Genomic DNA, 19,456 nt, shown 5'->3' on the forward strand with positions numbered 1-19,456 from the left:
ATTTATCTTTGAACTGGCAAAGGTCATTGCTAGATATCTTGCTAGCTATCTATCGAAAAGTGTTTGTAAATTTTTGAACCTTGGTGTTCAGCGGTCGACATTTCATTGGATAGTCTGTCATGTCTAGAATCATATCATATCCTATGCTCCCGATCATTGACCAAAGGTCGAAGAGCGTGACAGTTACGTTAACTGGCAAAAACTCGTGATTAATCAAGTGTGTTCAGCTATTATATAAGCTTCTTCGCTGAAATTGTCGGTTAGTCAGAATCTACACTGCATTAGCGTAAGTATCTTTCTTTGGTTTCAGCAGACCACATCCTTTCAGAAAGTGAAAATTTTCCCTCAATCTATTGTAAGGTACCATTCTTAATTTATTCACAAATCTATACTACTGAGGTGCGTTCGTAACCTTATATTTACTCCGTCATGCATATTTACGTTCACGTTTTTACGTTATTTTCAGACAGTCAGAGAAATATTCGAGAAAAAGATGGCGGATAACGCAGCCGAAGCAGCTCTGAAGTATCTTAGAGACCCTGCAATTGCTGCAGGACTTGGAGCTATGGCAGTCGCATCGATGTATTATTTAACTTCTCGTCCAACTCCTCAGCCTTGTCCTGTGGATCCCATGAAACAATCTTACGAGTTACCGGTAAGCTAATGGCTTCATTGAAACGATCAGCTATTCTCATCGTTGGTTTGATCGTCTCGCATAATGCATGAAATTTGGCGTGATTCTTAATGGTGACAAGGTACCAGCGCCACCTCCCCTAATTTCACCGCAAAAAAGTGCTTGAACTATGATCGTGCGATGTTTTTTTCAGAGATTTGTTTGTATAAATTTACTTTCTTATGTTGAACAAAAATGCGATTTTGATTTGACATACTTCATCCACTTTCCAAAACCCCTCATATCGTGGAATTCAACCGGAACATCCCTTCCACGTTGGTTCGATCGATCAGATCACTTTACGTTTGTATCCCGAAAAAGGATTACAGGCATTCTGTAGCAACTCATCATTTATAAGAGGTGTTTAGTTTCAATAGATACTGTGATATGCACAGAAGCCAAATCATACTCTTGCCAAAACACGATCTCTCCCATTAATGGAAATTAACCAAAACTTTGAAATGTTGCCAACCGCAGGCATCACGTGACCTCCTGTGACCGCTTTTTTTTTGTTTTTTTGGAAAGTTTAAACCTTTCCTAACACCCAGAAAGAAAAATTATCCACACTCTTCTCTGCACTTTTCTTCTAGTACTGACAAGGTGAATTTGTTAAACAATCAAAGTTTCTTAGATTGACAATCATTTTTACTACTCTCACGATCCTAATGCATGATTCCAGCAGTATCACTGTAAGGGGAAATAAGATGCTGGTCAGTCTTAGGGTTTAAATGGTAAAGGAAAGCTTAAACTAGGTAATATGACCACAGTTTTTTAATTAAAGTTTGTTCTGATGCATAAACACAGTCGAAATTTGTATGACAGTTTTGTGGATTATCTTATTTGACAGATGAGTCCTATCCTATTACTCATCCCTTTAACCTCTAAGAATGACTAGCATCTAATTTCTTCTCCTCTGTGAGAATCAAAGAAATGGATATCCATCTAAAGAAACTCTTGAATGTTCAACAAATTCTCCTTGTCAGCACTCTGGGTAATGTATGTAGAACAGTACAGAGAATATACCCATGAATGTTGTAGTGTCAACAGTTTATTTCCATTGATGGACAGAGGATGTTTGAAATAAATTTATGTCAAACCTACATTGGGCATTGGGTGTTTGTAATGGCAAAAATCTGTTATGGAGAGAACCTTTCAAGTTTTTCCAATTGCAAAAATTTTATTTCCAAGTACAAAAAACAATCTTGTGAAGCAGTAAAACATTTTCTTTCTCTTTCTCCTTTTTCCCTCTATTGAGAAAAGTGGCTTTGACCCTTTAACTTACATGATCAGATTGTTAATTCTCTCTTCTAGTTGCCTCACATTTCTTTGTAAATTTGATACAAGAATTTGGTTTTGTATCAAGATAAAAACTTCTATGCGATAAGTTTGAGTATTCCCATCACCTGTGTGCTGTATAATGTAAAACAAAAGAATTGAAGGGAGAAATTGTATGTAAATCACTTCTGGGAGTTAAAGGGTCAACATACAGTGAATACATCATGCTTGTAATTAGACAGTGTAATAGGATAGTTGACATGTCATGCCTGTGTAAGTGGACAGTATGCGTCATGAGCATGTACTGTTGTTGTGCATTTTACTGACATTATTGTTGTTTGTTTATGAAAACTTACAATGGATGTTTAGTTTCTCTCTCAAATTTTGACATGGTTTTGATTAATCAGTGAAAGGACTCTGTGTTCTCTAATACTGTCTGTAATCATAGTTATGATTAACAAATTGCACTCCTGCCTTGCAGTCTTCCGATTTTGTTAATCACTTGTCTGATTAAGGACCAAATTGGACTCCACTCAGTCCTATTACCATTATTTATAATGGCAAATCATTGCTAGTAGTAATGATAATTATAATAATACTTATTTTTACAGATCACCAAATGTAATGTTTTAAATTTTATTATTTGCTCATGCAGGATGGAGATTATGCCAGAATGAATTCACTTACAACTGAACTTGTGGAGAAATTATTTGAAGATGTGAGCACAAGCCATGAAGCTTTCCTTCGCGGAAAGAGATTATCTGGTCAGTAATTTTATTTTTAAGTCTGCCTTCCAAGCTTTTTCTGTGTAGGAGGTTATTAACCAGTTTTTTTATGTTGTATTTAGGTGACAAGCCATGCCTGGGCTACCGCAGCAGTCCTGGAGGACCCTATGCTTGGCTCACCTATAATGAGGTTAGAAACTCCCAGGATCTGATTGTTAATTCTGCCCTCTACCTCCTAGACATTTCCTTGTAAATAAGTTACAAGAATTTGGTGTTAGATCAATATAACAACTTCCACCTGATACATTTGAATATTCTCATTACCTCTTTGCTAGATAGTGCATGGATATTGTAAGGAGAAGTTACTTGTTAATCACCTCTGGGAGTTAAAGGGTTAATTTTCATGAAGATTAGGAAGGCAAACATTTTCTTCAAAAAATAAAAACCAGGACCCAGTTGTTCAAAGGGTGATTAGCACAAACCTAGAGTTAAATTTAAATATAAATCCAGGTTTCTTTATTTCTTTGTTCAAAAACCTTTTAGGCAAAATTTTCCCTATTCTTTTTAGAACATCCAATGATCAAATTGTAGGCAAAAAGATTTGATCTAAACTTCCTTTTAAAGCTTTCAGATCTGAAATCAAATTCCACACTCACCCTGGGTTATCTCAACCCAGCTTTGGAAAACCCAGGCCAGGTCATAACAATGCTACAACTTGCTACATAATTTCTGTACATGTGCCACTGATTCTTTTTAGTTTGCCATGGCAACCAAAATAGTTGCGGGATAGAGCACTGGGGTGATAATGCTATCTACTAGATAAATCTCTATTCATAATTGGGCATTACATTTGAGAAACAATTATCCTATTGATAAGAATATATCTGTCGGAAAGCCTTATCTGCCCTTTGGACAACTGGGTCCTGGTATTTAGGTGGACTTGGAAATGATGTTGGGGTGTTTACATGTATCATAGTAAGATAAGGAAAAAAACACTTGGAGTAATCGCCAAAACTTGTAGAAGTTTTTACACAATGGAGCTGTGTGTCAGAGGGGAAGGTTTGTGTAAACATTCTTTTTGAGAGCCAAAAAAAGAGAGAGGAATAGCAATGTAGAGATATATATATATATATATATGCTTTATACCCTAACATCAGTATGCATATTCCTCATATTGTTCTTTATACATTTCCTAAGGTGCTGATTTTGAGACTTTTTTTATTAATAAAGTGGTTCTTTTATAGTTGGTGATCATTTGCTTTATTCTCATGATCCTAATGTGTGATTCAAGGCTGATGTTGTAAGGAGAGATTAGATGCTGGTCACTGTTAGGGGTTTAAGGGTTAAATATTACTTTTCATGATTTCCTTTGCAACTAGACCAACTCTTCCAAGTTGATGCAGCTGTATTACTTTTTTGTAATAGTTTCTTTGTAAATCTTTCCTTAGGTCTATGAGAGATCTGCAGACACTGGTTCAGGATTGATAGAGATTGGCTCAGAACCAGTGGATGAGGAACATGTTTTTATTGGTGTTTATGCTCCAAATAAAATTGAGGTGAACAGCCTTGTTCAAGTTTTTTCTTTTTCAGTGGATGTGATGATTGGCAAGTTTTTTTTTTCTGTTAGTGCATCTATACATGTATGTTGTTGTTCAATTTTTTTTCTAAATCTCTTTTGTTTCCGGCAGATTATGAAACAAAGGAATGTAAAGGTTACATGTAATAAACTGTTTCTAGACAGTTCAAAGCAAGATGAAAATTGAACCACAGCATATATGTGTATCTTAGAAACTTAATTGCATCTTCTTTTCAATCTTGCATTTGCCCATGCTTTACAGTCATAGTGTTTCTTCATCACTAAATTAAAAAAAAAGAGAAAAAATAGGAAGGCAAAGTTCAAATAAATGTGACTTAATTACTCAACAAAATCAACCCATCAGTCTTTCTTTGACTTTTGCTTTATCTCAGTCATTTCCACAAATCCAGAAAAGTTATTGAAAACTTCTCAATGTTTCTATTGTTTTTCCCTAGTGGGTGCTTGTTGAACAAGCTTGTAACATGTACTCAATGACCATCGTTCCACTGTATGACACACTCGGTCCAGAGTCATGTGTCTACATCATTAATCAAGGTAAGTCAATCAATCCCAAAGTTGCTCCCTCCATGCTAACATCAAGTCTTCACCCCGGGTTTGTTTTTTGATTTGTGTGACAGGCTTTGCCAAAAAGGGAGGACTGCTTGTAGTCTGATTTTACCTTAGTTTCTCCTTGTCTCAGACAGCCCTTGAGCAGTTCTGTAAAATCAAGAAGGAAGGAGGGGGTGGTAATAGCGGAGTTCGCAGAGCGTAGCCCCATAATTATACAAAGTAGTAGTAACCCATCAAGCCGAAAAAATTTGGATGTACGACCGTACGACCGTGCGACCGCACGACCGTACAAGGTGCTACTTTTAACATGCGTGGTCAACTGTACCGCGGGCACGCCAACGCCACGGCTTTGTTCAGTAGTCCAGTGGTCAGTGCACTGGGCTCCGAGTCGGACGACCCGGGTTCTAGTCCTGGCCAGGGCAAGGCGTTGTGCCCTTGAGACGTGCGGGAAAAAAAAATGCGAGCTCCGCTTTTAGGCTTGGCTAAATCTATATATTATTCCTAGTTGGGTCATGCTAGGAAAACTTGGATAGCCTCCAGCGGTGTGGGCCATTTGGCTTGAGTACAGACTAAGACAGAAACTTTAAGAGTGAGGGCTGAAACCTGAAACATTTATGACGTGACAGGTATAAGTTTGTTAGCCTAAACTTTTCATGTTTAAGATTATGACAGCCAAAACAAGAGAGTGGAAGGATGTTTAGGAACATATCAATTAAGTTTGGGTTATTATAATTTCTTTTATTTGCAGCCAAAATGGTAACTGTTGTCTGCGATGAAAGCAAGATAAAATTGCTGCTGGAACAGTCCGACAAATGTCCCAAGTTGAAGAACATTGTAAAGATTGGATCTTCTGTCACAGATGAGGAAAAGGAAGCTGGAGAGAAAGTTGGAATCAAAATCACTTGTTTTAGAGAATTAGAAGTAAGTACAGTAAAAGAGGAATTCGGATAAAGTTTTTGCCCTACAATTTTTATTTTCTAATTGATGTTTGCGTGACAAACGCAAAATTTTTCTCCGTTTTTCGCTCTGCTTTTACTGTAATACTATCTCTGCATGTTTCTATTTGAACATTTGGTGCTGGCCACCATAAAATATAGGCAAGATTTTTTTAAGGTACACAGACTGTTACTATGCTCCCTCTAGGGTAAACATGTGCAAGACATACCGGAGAAGCTATGTTGTTAGTTTTGTCCAAGAATCACTGATTAATATTTTTACGTTGATATTTATTCACTTGTGTTTATATTTATGTTTGTTTGTTGTTTTTTTTAACAGGAAATAGGAAAAAATCACAGGCACGAGGAAAAGGTAGCTTGAATTTCAGAGTTAAATTCGTTAGCTCTATTTTGCTGTGATACGAATTTAACGTGGCGTAGGACTAATTTCGAAACTATTCGGAAGGGTGAGTTGTCTCGCCTCGGTGATAACTGTTTTAGGCGGGACAACTTTTTCTTCTGTAAACACTTCGGCTCGCCGACCGAGTATAGCTTCCGTTAGCTGCTTTAATTTCAAAGATTCCAATTCGTCGCCAACGCACAACAAAGACACGTAATCGGACTGTTTTTCACGAATGACTTCAAACTGCAAGTGCAAAACGAAACCTCCAACACGTGCGATTCCTAGGGAATCACACTTTGGATCGGAAACGAAACGGCCACACAAGTGAACCGGAAACGAAACGGTGGCCAGAACCGAGAGACTGGTGAGTGGACAGCCGTTACACCTCACAACTGGAGAATCCTACGCCACGAGTAGAAACATTCAACTGGTTTGCGCCCTCCCCCCCAAACAGTTGGGTATTTTTTACCTTGTTGTGTCTTTGTCGAATCGTTTATTTCTTTTATTTGGTTTATTAGCACTGTAGGACGCGCGTTTTTCCGCCCGCGGGAAGATTTGAGACGAGTCGTCGTGAAGTTTGCTGGGGGTCTGGCACTAATAAATCTTCGTTATCAGTGCCCGACCCCTTGCAGATCTCCCGCCGGTTCGCGTTGTTCAGGTCGAATACTTTCCAGTGGGCAAAAAATGCTCGTGCCGATCCGCCAATGATAAGTTTTGCTCAGCCCTATAACTTTTCTGTAAGGAACTCTGTGGAGCGTGATGAATTCTCTTTTTTTTTTCCTCCAATAGCCTCCTAAGCCAGAGGATCTTGCCGTTGTCTGCTACACAAGTGGTACAACAGGTCAGTGATTTTTTTTTCCTTGTAGGAAAGACATTTATTCTTATTGGATGGCCAACAAAAAACGTTGCACCCATGCTCGATAAAGGTTTTTTTTTCGCTTGTGGTACTTACAGCTATCATAACTCGTGTGTCTTTTCCGTTACAAGAATAACGTGTGCTTGTAAATATATCTATTTTGATCAGGTAATGCTAAAGGTGCCATGATAACGCATAAAAATGCGATTGCAATGCTGTCTGGACTCGTCTATCTCGTTCAAGAGGTATCTTATAGTCTTATATTGCTTATTAATCTTGTTTGTTAAGCTCTCTCCTTTTAATTTGTGTTCTATGAACTTGGAAAGACTTTGCATATACCTAGCGGTGTATTTTGCCGTGCAATGTAACGCAACGCGTTTCTCCACTTGCGTTTTCTCTGGAGAAAAGGAGATAGAGGATTGCGTGACGACAGTTATTGTTGTTTCTGAGTTGATAATGTAAATTGGCCACCATAAAAAGTTTCTGACGCTGACATTTTGTTGCGTTAGCCCTTCTTCGAATGGCGTGAGAGCTAACGCCTGAAGTGTCAACTTTCAAAACTCCTTGCGGTGACCAATGTACTTCATCAACTCAGTTTATAAAACCAAATCATCTTGTAATACCTCAGTTTCGTTTGAAACTTCCCCCCTTTTTATGATTGTTTTTGCCGAGGATACCTGTGCCTCGGGCTGAAAAACACCGTCTTTCTGTTCAACTTGTTGTATTTTTCCCTAACTTACTCTATCAATGTTTATTAGTGTGGAATTCTGATATCAAGTGAGGATGTTCACATTTCGTACCTTCCGTTGGCGCACATGTACGAGAGACTTGCTCAGGTGACTCAACTCTGAAACAAATAGTTTAAGTTGGTAATCAACCAGACATTTAAACCATCGTAGCCTGTGGTGTGAACAAATGCGGTGCAGTCAACATGTCGGTTGACGCGTCGGTTGTAACTTGTTTTTGCACTTCATGGTGACCGTAATTTCGTTTACGTCGTGGAACGCGTTGGCAATGCGTCAGTTGACCGTTTGTCTCCACTAATAACGCTGACCGTATTTTTGTTAATTTGTGTTTTTGTTGACGAACGCGTCGTCAACGTCTTAGTCGACTGTTGGCCTACGCGTCTGCCTTCGTCGATCACGTTGATCGTATTTTTTTTAAACTTTGTGTTTGTGTCGGCGAACGCGCCGGCAACGCGTCAGCCAGATGTTGGCCGCCGCGTCCGCATCCGCTAATCACGCTGACCGTATTTCTAGCGTAGTTCTTGAGTCGGCCGATGGTTTATTGATTATTCGGCCGATGCGTTGTTCGTTTGTCGGCTGACGCGTTGATCGTATGTCGGACAACTCGTCGGGGATTTGTACTTGCAAGTTTTATTATTATTATTATTATTATTATTATTATTATTATTACTTTTTTCCTCGAAACCTTGTAACTTGATTTTCTGTCTTCATTCCCCTAGCTGATGTTATTCACATTTGGCGGAAAAGTCGGTTTCTATGGTGGTAATGCGAGAAACATTCTGGAAGATCTGCAAGTTCTCAAGTAAGTCAATGCATGGCGCTGTGACTTCCAGAACTGTAACTTCTCCTAACAATATCTATACTAAATACAACAATTAGATTTTGAGAATAGATTAGCGTATCTTGGTATAAATCCATATTCTCTAAATCCTTTTACATCCAAACATTAGCATGCGTATTTTCTATACTGGTCTCCTTAAATTTCTTAAGGCGCTGATGAGAAGACGGAGAAAATGCATACTGATGTTAGGGTACGAAGGTTTATTACTCGTTCGTCATTGTGGAAAGGAAAAGGAAAATAACCTCAACTTGGGTTTTAACCAATGCAATCTCGAAAGGCGTACGCATTGTGCAACCGTTTCAGGCTACCATGGATGGTTTGGATAAAATTGTTGTTAATAGTCAGTTTATTTAATTTTATTCGCTTCCAGGCCGACAATTTTCGTCTCTGTACCTCGTGTGCTTAACAGAGTGTATGATAAGGTATGTACGACTGTGTGATTGTAGTTGAAGCCTCTTGTAGTTTTATACTGCTTTGTGACGAGGGATAATCTCAGCTGAGTTTAATTCATGTGATGGACACGTTGTGCAGTTGCAAATTCTCTGTTCGTGCATTTAAAATGCACTGACTGAAAACCTGCCATTGCATAACGCAATTGAAAAATAAAATTTTTCTTTCCGTTCTTTTCCTAACGCTCTGAAGAACATTACGGAGAATGTGTATTCTGATGTTGCAGTCGAAAGGGTAAATAATATTTTCGCTTCCTCAATCTCTCAGGTAATAAAACAGGCGTCGTCCAGCGCCGTGAAGAGTTTCCTCTTTAACTTGGCCATGCGTTTCAAGAAGGCAGAGCTAGAGAGGTAATCGCTTTCTTCTTCTATCCATTTATCGATACCCTGGTTCCTGAAGTACATTTAAAGTTAAAAGTTTGGATTCTCCTCTTGAGTTTCATGCCAATTATTCTATCCTTGTGTGCTCAAATTTCCAAGCAGAGGTCGTATCTTGGAACACAGAACATCAAGCCAAGCCCTCACCATTCGGTTAACTTGTCAATCAACATGTGCAGAAATGCGAAGAACGGTGTTTTGTATTTTGTGCCTGTAGGACTGTTCCAAATTGTTGACTCTGCTTTCCTCTCTCTCCTCTAGGAATATAGTCCGTAACGATAGTATATGGGACTACCTTGTGTTCAAGAAGATCCAGGTGCGTTTATCGTACTGTTTTCTATTGATTTTCCAGGCTTGTAGTCCAGGAATCAATCCATGTCGTTTTTAATGACAGTTTCTAGGACTACCCTGATCTTCAAAGAGCCATTTTCTTGAAATCTCGTAACCCCCTTCCTTGCTAACCTCGTCGTCTTTCCTTCACTATTTCGTCGGTAGTAAAATTGATTTGTGGGCAAACTACAGAACAGTTACTTGTAGATTGTGTGATTGTGCTTATGTAGAATTGTATAGAGAGCGCTCTGTGGAGGCGCGGTGACCTCATGGTTAGTGCGCTCGATTCCGGATCGAGTGGTCTGGGTTCGAGCCCTGGCCGGGGTCATTGTGTTGTGTTCTTAGGCAAGACACTTTACTCTCACAGTGCTTCTCTTCACCCAGGTGTACAAATGGGTACCAGCAAATGTGCTGGGGGTAACCCAGCTAAGGAAACCGGAGTCTAGCGCCGGCCCCATGGGCCACTTGACACGTTCCTTTGGGAGGAAGCGGTGTATCAGATATGATTGCTTGCTCTGATGTGTCTTCACCGTTTAGCCCTTATGAGTGACTAGCACCTAATATCACCCCTAAATCACCCCTAAGGTCACGAGAATTATTGAAATGATCATATGCATACTGATATTAGTGTGTAAAGGGTTAACGCTGCCCTGTGATTGGTTTAGAAAGCCCCTGAACCATTAAGATGGAATACTAACACACAACATCGACCTAGTCACGTGTTATGGAGTTTCAATGGGCCATTTTTCTTTTCAGCACTGGCTTTGGTTGTGTAACTATGTTCATATCCATTCGACAATCACTCCAAATTTCCGAAGAAACCAGGGAATTTTTTTTTATTTTACATTTCACAGAACTCGCTCGGTGGAAGGGTACGGTTCGTTATCTCTGGATCAGCTCCTCTTCGAGATGATGTCATGATCTTTCTAAGATGCGCCCTTGGATGTCAGGTAGATACAAAAAATTGCAGAGTTAAAGGAAAAAATTACCTTGCAACCACTTGGCGAAGAACTTCCTGTATCATTGTGGATGGATCGCAAATTAGCCTTCAGCGACATTTTACAAGAAGTTTATAAAATGTCACTTGCATTTAAGATGGAATTCGGGTTTATGCGTGTTATCCTTCGGAATTTTGTGAGATCGGGCGAAAGGAGGAGGGGAGACCTACAGATACAGGTATCAATAGTGCTGATTTTGTGTTTTTGGTTCGTACCCGCCATAGGTTTTCGAAGGATATGGTCAAACAGAGACCACTGCTGCTGCTACATTGCAGATGATAGGAGATCAAACTTATGGTGAGAGCAAAATATGAACTGTAAACGCAAAAGTTAACTCCCGAACCCAACGGGGCTTTCCAGGGCTATCGTGGGACAAGTAAACTCGCATTTCAGTCAGACATGAATAAAGAGGTAAGTTTGCAAAGAAACTGTGATGCTACGTCAGTGGGAGAGTATAACAAGGCAATTTAGTATTATCAACTGAGTTGATAACTTAAACTGGCTACCGTAAAGAGTTTAAGAGCTGACGTTTCGATCGTTAGCCCTTCATCATAGCGATTGGAGGAATTGTGGGTTGTGTGTGGCTTATATACAGAAAATGGGGCTACGCTATTGGTGGGAATATTGTGACGAGAAAGCGCTCGTTGATACCGTGGGGTATCATAAATCGGTTAAAAATCCCAAACGGTCACAGGCACACCGATTTCATGATTAATACAAAGCGTGCGAGGTGCAAACAGCGGAGCCTCCACCTTCGGGATAGTGTTATCCACCCTTGGAAAAACCGAGTCTTGGCCATTCATTGAATGTCCTCTCTACGGTTGCCATCATAGCTCGGTAAGTTGCCCAAACTTCAGACCCTGGAACCCTGGAATAATACCATTGATGTGGTGTATTTCTTTTTGTCAGGCCATGTTGGTCCGCCACTGCCTTGTAACAAAATTAAACTTGTCGATGTCCCTGAAATGGAGTATTACGCCAAAGAAGGAAAAGGCGAGGTTTGTATCTCCGTGTTTTTTTGTTGTTGTCTTTTTTCATGTGCTAATATGAAAATTAGCATATGATCCAATTTCAAAGCAAGATCATTGAAACCAGCAAGATGATCTTTCTGCTTTGGCTACAAATTAGCATTTTTGATTCCCTTTCTTCCTCGTGAGAATCTTTTCACTGACCCCAACGTTTGATTCAAATTTTGTCTCACATTTTGATTGGCTCCTTTCTGATGTCACGTGGCAGGTTTGCTTTTATGGGCCGAATGTGTTCAAGGGATACTTGTACGACGAGGATAAGACAAAAGAAGCCATTGACGAAGACGGTTGGCTTCACTCGGGTGACGTGGGAGAATGGCAGCCGGTGAGTGTAATATGTACTCATGAGAAACAGTATACCCGCTGTAGAATGATCTGGAGGTTTCGTCCCGTTGCAAACTCGCCCCTCTACCAGTTAGCTCCCATCTTAACGAGTTCGCCCCATCAGTTGTAACAAGCTCGCCCTCAAATGGAAAATGAGTGAAGATCAGAGGGTAAACTGATAATGGTGGTGGCGAACTTTTCATTTTTAAGAGAGGAAACTCGTTTTTCAAGTTAAGACAGTATATTCTGCCATACCGCTACACTTGCGTAATGACCTCCAATGAGTAGTGATTTGTATTTTGTGTTTGTTGTTGCAGAATGGTACATTGAAGGTGATCGATCGGAAAAAACATATTTTCAAGTTATCGCAGGTAAATTTATTTGTGTTACGAAAATAAATCTTTTATGGACATTTCAGATTGTTTCACTTTTAACGCAAAGAAACAGAGTGGATGTTGTTGAGTACAATCTGGAATTAATACGCATGAGTAAAGTTTAAAAAAATGCAGTAAAATGAACGGGCACGGAGAATCTTTTGACTTGCAGGAACGTTACGAGTGCTTATTCCTTATGAATTGTAAAAGACATCATCGTATTTCTTTCAGTTATTATCTATTTCATTTCAACTTTCTGCGCGCGGTGTGAGACTATTTGAGGTGCTCTCGGTCATTAGACGAGCTAAAATTTTTGCATGTAAACCATTACGGGAGAGAACTTGCTTAGGAGTTTAAATTTGTTGTTCCTCCAGGGAGAATACATCGCACCAGAGAAAGTGGAGAAAGTTTACACACAGTGTTCCATGGTTCATCAAGTCTATGTACATGGCGACAGCAAAAAGGTAACTGGCGAACTCTTTTCTTAATATCAGTTTGCGTATTCTCCATACTGTTTTCTATAAATTTCTTAACGTGCTGACAAGGAGAATGTGTTTCGTAATCAAGAGCTTCTTTAGTTGGTGATCATTTCCTTTATTCTCATGGAATTAATGTGTGATTCAGGGGTGATATTGTAAGGAGAAATTAGATGCTAGTCACTCTTCGGTTCACAGGGTTAACATTGTCGTGTTTATTTAATGCTTTTTGCCTCCTGATTTGCTTATTTTCGTGTCTTTTTGTTGTCATTCAGTCTTGTCTGGTAGCTGTCGTTGTGCCTGAGAAAGATCCAGTTGAAAAGTGGGCCGAGAAGAATGGTGTTAATGGTGACATGGATTCGTTCTGTGCCAACGAGGTAATCTGCGCCTTTTGTTTGCTTACTACTTCCAAACGAGCCTCGTCCCTTTGGCGAGAAGTAAGTGTCGTTATTTTATATCAGCTGGAAACGTTTGGTAACATGTATTTCCCAGCAGGAATTATTCTGAATTGTTTTTGCGTTCCTTACCTTGCGATGACCACAACGAGGCGGGTGGTCAGTCACTGTTTGCAGGGGACGGGGATGAGAGATTTAGGTTAGAGAAAGTTGCGCCTCGCCCACCCCACCCACCGTCTCACAGAAGACTCCCCCGCCCCGATCGACCTGGTTCGAATTAAGCGACCACTCCCTCCAAAGGAATCCATTGTTGTGCCTTCTGTGTTCATAGATGGGGCGTGCAAAATCGTCGGCCAGAATGGAACAATGGCTTCTCTGTTTATTCTCTTCTCTACAGATACCCTCACTGTATACTATTACTTGTGAAATATTTCACTTCGACGACCCATATTACAGCCGACTCTATCTGTAATTCATGTCCTTACGCCCCTAACTTTTTGTCAACATCGGGTATTATTTGTCTGACATATGCCTTTCAGGCGGGAGCATGCGTAGCTAGAGTTAGTTTTAAGAGTGAAATGATCATTGTTGACTCCTGTTGGTGTCTTTCAAAGTCTGGTCAGCGGTCTCATCATAATCAGGGAAAATGTGGCCCGCAAAGTTTGTCGCCAATTCTCATCTAATTGCTGTATTTTACTAAATTTCTAGAAAGTAAATAAAGCCATTTTAGATCAGATGATTGCAGAAGGCAAGAAGGAACAGCTCAAGTCTTTTGAGCAGGTAAATAATGACTAGTTACGTTGACTTTATCAGTTGTGAGTGCTTATTCTCGTACTCATAAAGGAGGCGCAAGCACAGACGTTTTTGAGACTTAGACGGTAGCCAAAAATTTGGAGCTCTATACCTTCGCGTTTGCTAAAGTTCTTTTGTCCTTAGTGGTGGTTCAAATCGTTTAAATTAAGGGGAGCGTAACCTGGGATGGACTAGCATTTATCCGTAGGGAGTAGCATCACTCCTAGTCGTTTCATGCTGAAGAAACCGGGATGAGCTCCGTCCAGCAGTCCGTTTCTCGAAAGTCCCGGTGACTAACATGCCCAAAGCCTTATTTCAAAACCCAAATTTTGAAGAATAGAGAAGCTGGTTCTTTCACCCCAACCAGTCCGTCTTGTTTCTCTAGGTGATAGTTTTATTGCGTAATTTTCAAACCTTTTTTAAAACCGCATCTAGAGTGAAAACAGAATAGCTGTACGGGCCCGTTGAGCTACCGGGACCGTCCAGAAACGGGCCCCAGACGAGCCACTGGGCTCAATTGCCATATAAACTCTTAACCCTTAAACCCTAAGAGTCTAGGGTCATGGGAATAAAGGAAATGATCCCCAACTAGAGAAGCTCTCGATTGTTTAATAAATTCTTGTCAGCACCTTAAGGAACGTATAGAGAACAGTATGGAGAATATGCAATGTTAAGCACTAGTACCTCTAAGGTTCGAGCAGCCCTTCAATAATGTTTATTTGTTTCAGGTCAAAGCAATTTCCCTGACACCAGAGATTTTCACGACCGAAAATGGTCTTCTGACGCCAACACTGAAATTCAAGCGGCCAGCCCTGAAAAAACATTTTCTACAAACATTCGAAGACCTCTACGCTACAGTACCGGAGTAAATACAATGTAATGTTAAAAGATAACTTTCATTTTATCCAATTCCATATTATCTTATACGAACGATTCCCTTTACACACTTTTTTTAATACAAAATAAATATTGTTGAATTTGATTTATTCAAAAAAACAATTACACAGAAAGGTATTTGCTTAGGTAGAAAACAAAGTTACAGTTAATGTTTCTAACTCCGTTGTTCAAGTCAGTCGTGTAGGATGATCGTCCGTGCGAGAGTTGCCCTGAAGAGGACTGGTGACTAATGTTTCGACAACCTGAGCGGAGGTCCTCATCAGCCCGTTGATGACTTCTCTAACGTTTTTCAAAACGCGGGAATCAGCCCATTTCAGGCAAAACTCGCACACACATGGTCGCACTGCGTCTGTAAGATAGAACAGGAGTTGGAAAAATATTTATATATTTTAAAATCTTTTTGTGCCGTTTACTTACTGTTTTCTGAGTTACACTAAGTAATAGCTAGCCAATTAGCGAAGCGCACGTTTCAGAATTCTCGAATAAGACGTCATGGACCAATCAAAATTTACGTGTAAACTTGGCAGCTTGTGCTTGGCGCGGGAAGATGATAGGAAACCAATCAACGATCGAGTTTCTTTTTCCATCCAATCGAGGAGCAAACAACAGCGTGCTTTTTCTGATTGGTTATGTCAGTGTCACCTTGTCGACAAAATATTTCTTTTTGTTTTTATCTGTTTTTTGTTTGTTATCCTCTTTCTCTAATCGCGAAATTTAAACCAGTAGAGTGTGGAATATTGGACACTCTTTGAATGAAACTATGCAAAAAGGGAAATTGTTCATGGGATTTCTTAAAATTGACTGTTGGCGAAAGACCTCGTTTTGTACTTGTTGTGGATGTTCTTAAACCTAGGGTGAACATCGGGAAATAACGCGATATTTTGGTGTGATTTTCAGCATAAATGAGTTTAATAATAACGAAACACTTCTTTGTTAATTTATAATGGTGGTCAAGATTTTGTCTCCGTAAATTTGAAGTATTATAGCTAAAAAAAGGGGAATTTTTTTAATATATAAGACAAGTCATCATCTTTTATACACTATGGTCACTAACTGTAAAGTAATTAGAGTTGTGATCGATTGAGAACTCGATCGCAAGAGCAATTTTCAAACGAGTGTCGCATGTTTTCCTAAATATTTACGTTCTTCCTTCACCTCGCTCAGTGACTGGCCTAGAAAATATTCCCGACACCTTGGCAACCAATCAAACAATGCAGAATTAAAATCATTCGTATTTTGGTCGCTCACGTTTTCCTGCGCTTAATTCTATTCGCGTGTATTTTGACGCGAAGCTCTGTTTTGATTGGCTGCTTTGATTACTTACGTCACTCAATCGAAAGGTGCTACGATAGATATTTTTAAAAGTAGGCATTCTTTAACCCTTTAACTCTCATGAGTGACCAAGACAGAATTTCTCCTTACCGCATCAATACAATATCAACCAAATAAGTAATGAGAATAAAGAAAACTATCAATTAGGGTTAATTAGTTGATCCAATACTAAATTCTCTGCCTAACATCATAAGAATTGTATGGTTGACAGTAAGGAGAATTACAAATTTGATCTGGTAGTTAAAGGGTTTAGTATTCTATTTAGGTTGATCAGTGATTTTGTTTCACTGATTGTTGTTGCGTTTTCAGTATGTAAAATTATAAATGACGTAATATAATGAAAAAAAAAATGATATGATTTAGTTGTTGCTTTTTGCATTCTGTTTGCGTCTCTTTTCTCTTTTGATTTTGTTTTTAACTGTTTTGCCTTAATTAGTTTCCGATTTGCCTTCCATTTTGTGGGGTTTGTCAAGGATCTGGCACTAATTACCAGTACCAGACCCCGGACAAACCTTTCGCTGGCTCGTGTTCCTAAAGGCCTCGTATGTTCGCGCGGGCGAAGAAAACGCTCGTGACCAAATGCTGATATGAGGGCCTGATCGCAGGCTAGAAAAATCTTCGCAAACTTTTTTCGCTCTCTTCATCCAATGGAGGAAAGGAGCGCGCTGCGTGACGAGCCCAAACACGGCTGCATGTGTGGCAACGATCCAGGTTATTTTTGTTTATAATTATTCAGAAACTTGTGACAATAGACCACAAAACATCTGTGCCTGAGTTTATTTCATGTAAGTTGGAAGGGTTTTTTCTCTCCCCATTTAACGATATATTCGTTGGAATCTTTGGAAACTTAATGCTATTAAGCACAGCTTAACTAAAGATAACTTTTTCTTTAACTTTCCCTTTACGTGATAATCACCGGGTCACAAGGAGACTCCATGGCAACCAACAAACTTCATTGTACCAAATGAGAAATCTCTAAATTTCCTGAGCATGGAAGAAAAAAAATTCATATTTGTTAAAAATAAAAACGAAAGGCATCCTTATATATCACAATAATATCCTTTGTTTGAAAGGTCAAGAAAATCCATCTTCATCCTGAGATGTTTAGCATTGAAAACCGGCGAACTTCTCACGCCAACCTTCAAGGCGTTCAGCGATACTCATGACTTTCAAAAACCAAATCGAGCGGCTTTACGAAGAGGTGGAGACTGGGAATTAACGCAGACACAGGCATGACAAAGCCATCATGAGCTCCCCCACATTCTCTTCTTGAAAGCAACGGAAAACGTTGGGAACTGAGCCAAAGGCCAAGCAATAGTTGATTTGGACATTATACAGGGACTTTCTATCACTATAAATATGAACTTAAAAATGGTGACAATTATGTTGGTCTAATAAAGTTAGTCTATATGATAACGCTGAAAAAGTGGTGAAGGAAATATTCATAATTGATAAAAGTAATTTTGCATTAATTTTAGTGAATGATGACGACACGTTACACTCCCTCCCCGCCCCTTGCTCTTTTCTAAATATCTCAGGTTAGAAGAGGCCGCCTATTTATTCATATTTTAATTTCGTACTTCGTCCTAAGTAGCTTAACGTTTTTTTAGTGTTGGTGGTAACGCAGAGTATATTCAAATCGCACAGTTTTGCTAAATTTCAAATTGATTTAAGGCGAGCAAATTTATTTTTATTTGATGAGTTTAATTTGTGCACTTAGTTTATGAGGATGATGGAGAGCGATTGATTTTTAAGGGGTTCCTAAACTTGCTGTTTACAAATCGAACTTAAACTTTGCTTTTGGTGTCCGTTGTTCCCTCTTTGGTTTATCATTCTGTTTTTCACCTATCAAGTGTTTACGTCTTTCTTACCCTAGCTGTTTGCCTTCATCATTGTTTTTCAGAGAAAGCCGAGTTCTATTTCAGTTTCTTACTGTTGGTTTTATTAGTCATACGACTGGAATATTAAACAAGACCGGCTTCTTTTTTCAGAGGTTAGTTTAAAAAAAATAAATTTAGAAACAATCGTTTCCCGCTTTGTTGCTAAAGATTTGCCTTGACCTTATCATAGTCTTCAAACTAAAATGATCCACTCATCTCGAGGCCTTTAACTTCCATAATCTCATTTCAATTCAAGTCTCCTTTCTAAATGTTACAAATATCGCTGTAAGTATTTTTAGAGAATGAAGTGTTGCTTCAGTTTAACACCGTCAAGCTGACAAGTTTATTTATTCTCCAAAACTGTTGGCTGAATAATATATTGATTCTGTAGGGAGAAATTGCACATTAAACAATTATGAAGTGTCCAGGTCGGGACTGAAAGAGTAAAAGCAGCCACACGATGTATGAATGGGAAATTTTTCTGTAAAAAAAACAAAGATGCAATTTTTTTAATGCAATTACGGAGAAGTTGGAAAGCGACGTAGTGGTGTTTAAGGTTTTCCGAACTATTTGGTTTTTGTTCGACCGATTACGCTGTTACTTTTTTTTTGCAAAAAGTCATCGTTATTCATTTCTGTTTTGCAGGGAAAGTGTCATTTTAGTTTATTACTCTCGGCTTCCTCTGTCATTCGATCAAAATACTGAACAAGACACACTTCCTTTAATTTAAAAGAAACAAGGGGTTCAAAGAGTCGTGGTGAGTACGATATTTCATTTTTAACTCGCTGGTATGCTAGTGCGACATCTCATAGATTTTACGATACGTATTTTAGGCTGCTCTTACATGGACCATTACTGTGTCGATTCATGTACTGACTCATCATGAATTGCTTTAGAAGGACATCGGTCTGAATAAATTCCATTTATGTTTAAAGTTTTTTTATATCACAAGAAGAAAAAGTCTATTACTTCTGACCTGCTGAGTTAGATTCGTATCATTCAGAACTATCCAGCGCTTGGAGAACAATAAAAACGCCAGTATTAATCTAATCCACTAAGCATGCCTAATCTGTGCACAAGAAAACGTCTTGAAAAGTTTACAAATGTTAAACGTTGGTATTGCGTCAAGCGCGGGGTTAATTATTTCGGCAAAACAAATGTTCGGATTAAGAAAGACGGAAACCATTGTTGGTGTTTGCAATG

General features: G+C 39.2%; 1 protein-coding gene across 2 annotated transcripts; it reads left to right on the forward strand.

Moving 5' to 3' along the window:
* Positions 1 to 144: 144 nt before the first annotated feature.
* LOC113677955 (long-chain-fatty-acid--CoA ligase 1) lies at positions 145 to 16,751 on the forward strand. 2 transcript variants are annotated; one of them, XM_089188109.1, is made up of 24 exons: positions 145 to 286; positions 467 to 655; positions 2,604 to 2,712; positions 2,796 to 2,863; positions 4,122 to 4,229; positions 4,705 to 4,804; positions 5,568 to 5,740; positions 6,095 to 6,127; positions 6,947 to 6,998; positions 7,182 to 7,258; positions 7,772 to 7,849; positions 8,479 to 8,561; positions 8,971 to 9,022; positions 9,318 to 9,400; positions 9,689 to 9,743; positions 10,612 to 10,707; positions 10,980 to 11,052; positions 11,665 to 11,753; positions 11,992 to 12,108; positions 12,425 to 12,478; positions 12,856 to 12,945; positions 13,233 to 13,334; positions 14,061 to 14,132; positions 14,873 to 16,751. In XM_089188109.1, exons 2-24 carry the CDS (start codon positions 494 to 496, stop codon positions 15,011 to 15,013), a joined length of 2,067 nt encoding a protein of 688 aa, XP_089044235.1. In that variant the 5' UTR covers positions 145 to 286; positions 467 to 493; the 3' UTR covers positions 15,014 to 16,751. The 2 variants fall into 2 exon arrangements, with proteins under 2 accessions (XP_089044235.1, XP_089044237.1); XM_089188111.1 differs by having other exon boundaries at positions 228 to 360.
* Positions 16,752 to 19,456: the final 2,705 nt, after the last annotated feature.

This window comes from Pocillopora damicornis, chromosome 1 (genome assembly GCF_964200805.1).
Source record: "Pocillopora damicornis chromosome 1, jaPocDami1.2, whole genome shotgun sequence".
Taxonomy (NCBI): Eukaryota; Metazoa; Cnidaria; class Anthozoa; order Scleractinia; family Pocilloporidae; genus Pocillopora; species Pocillopora damicornis.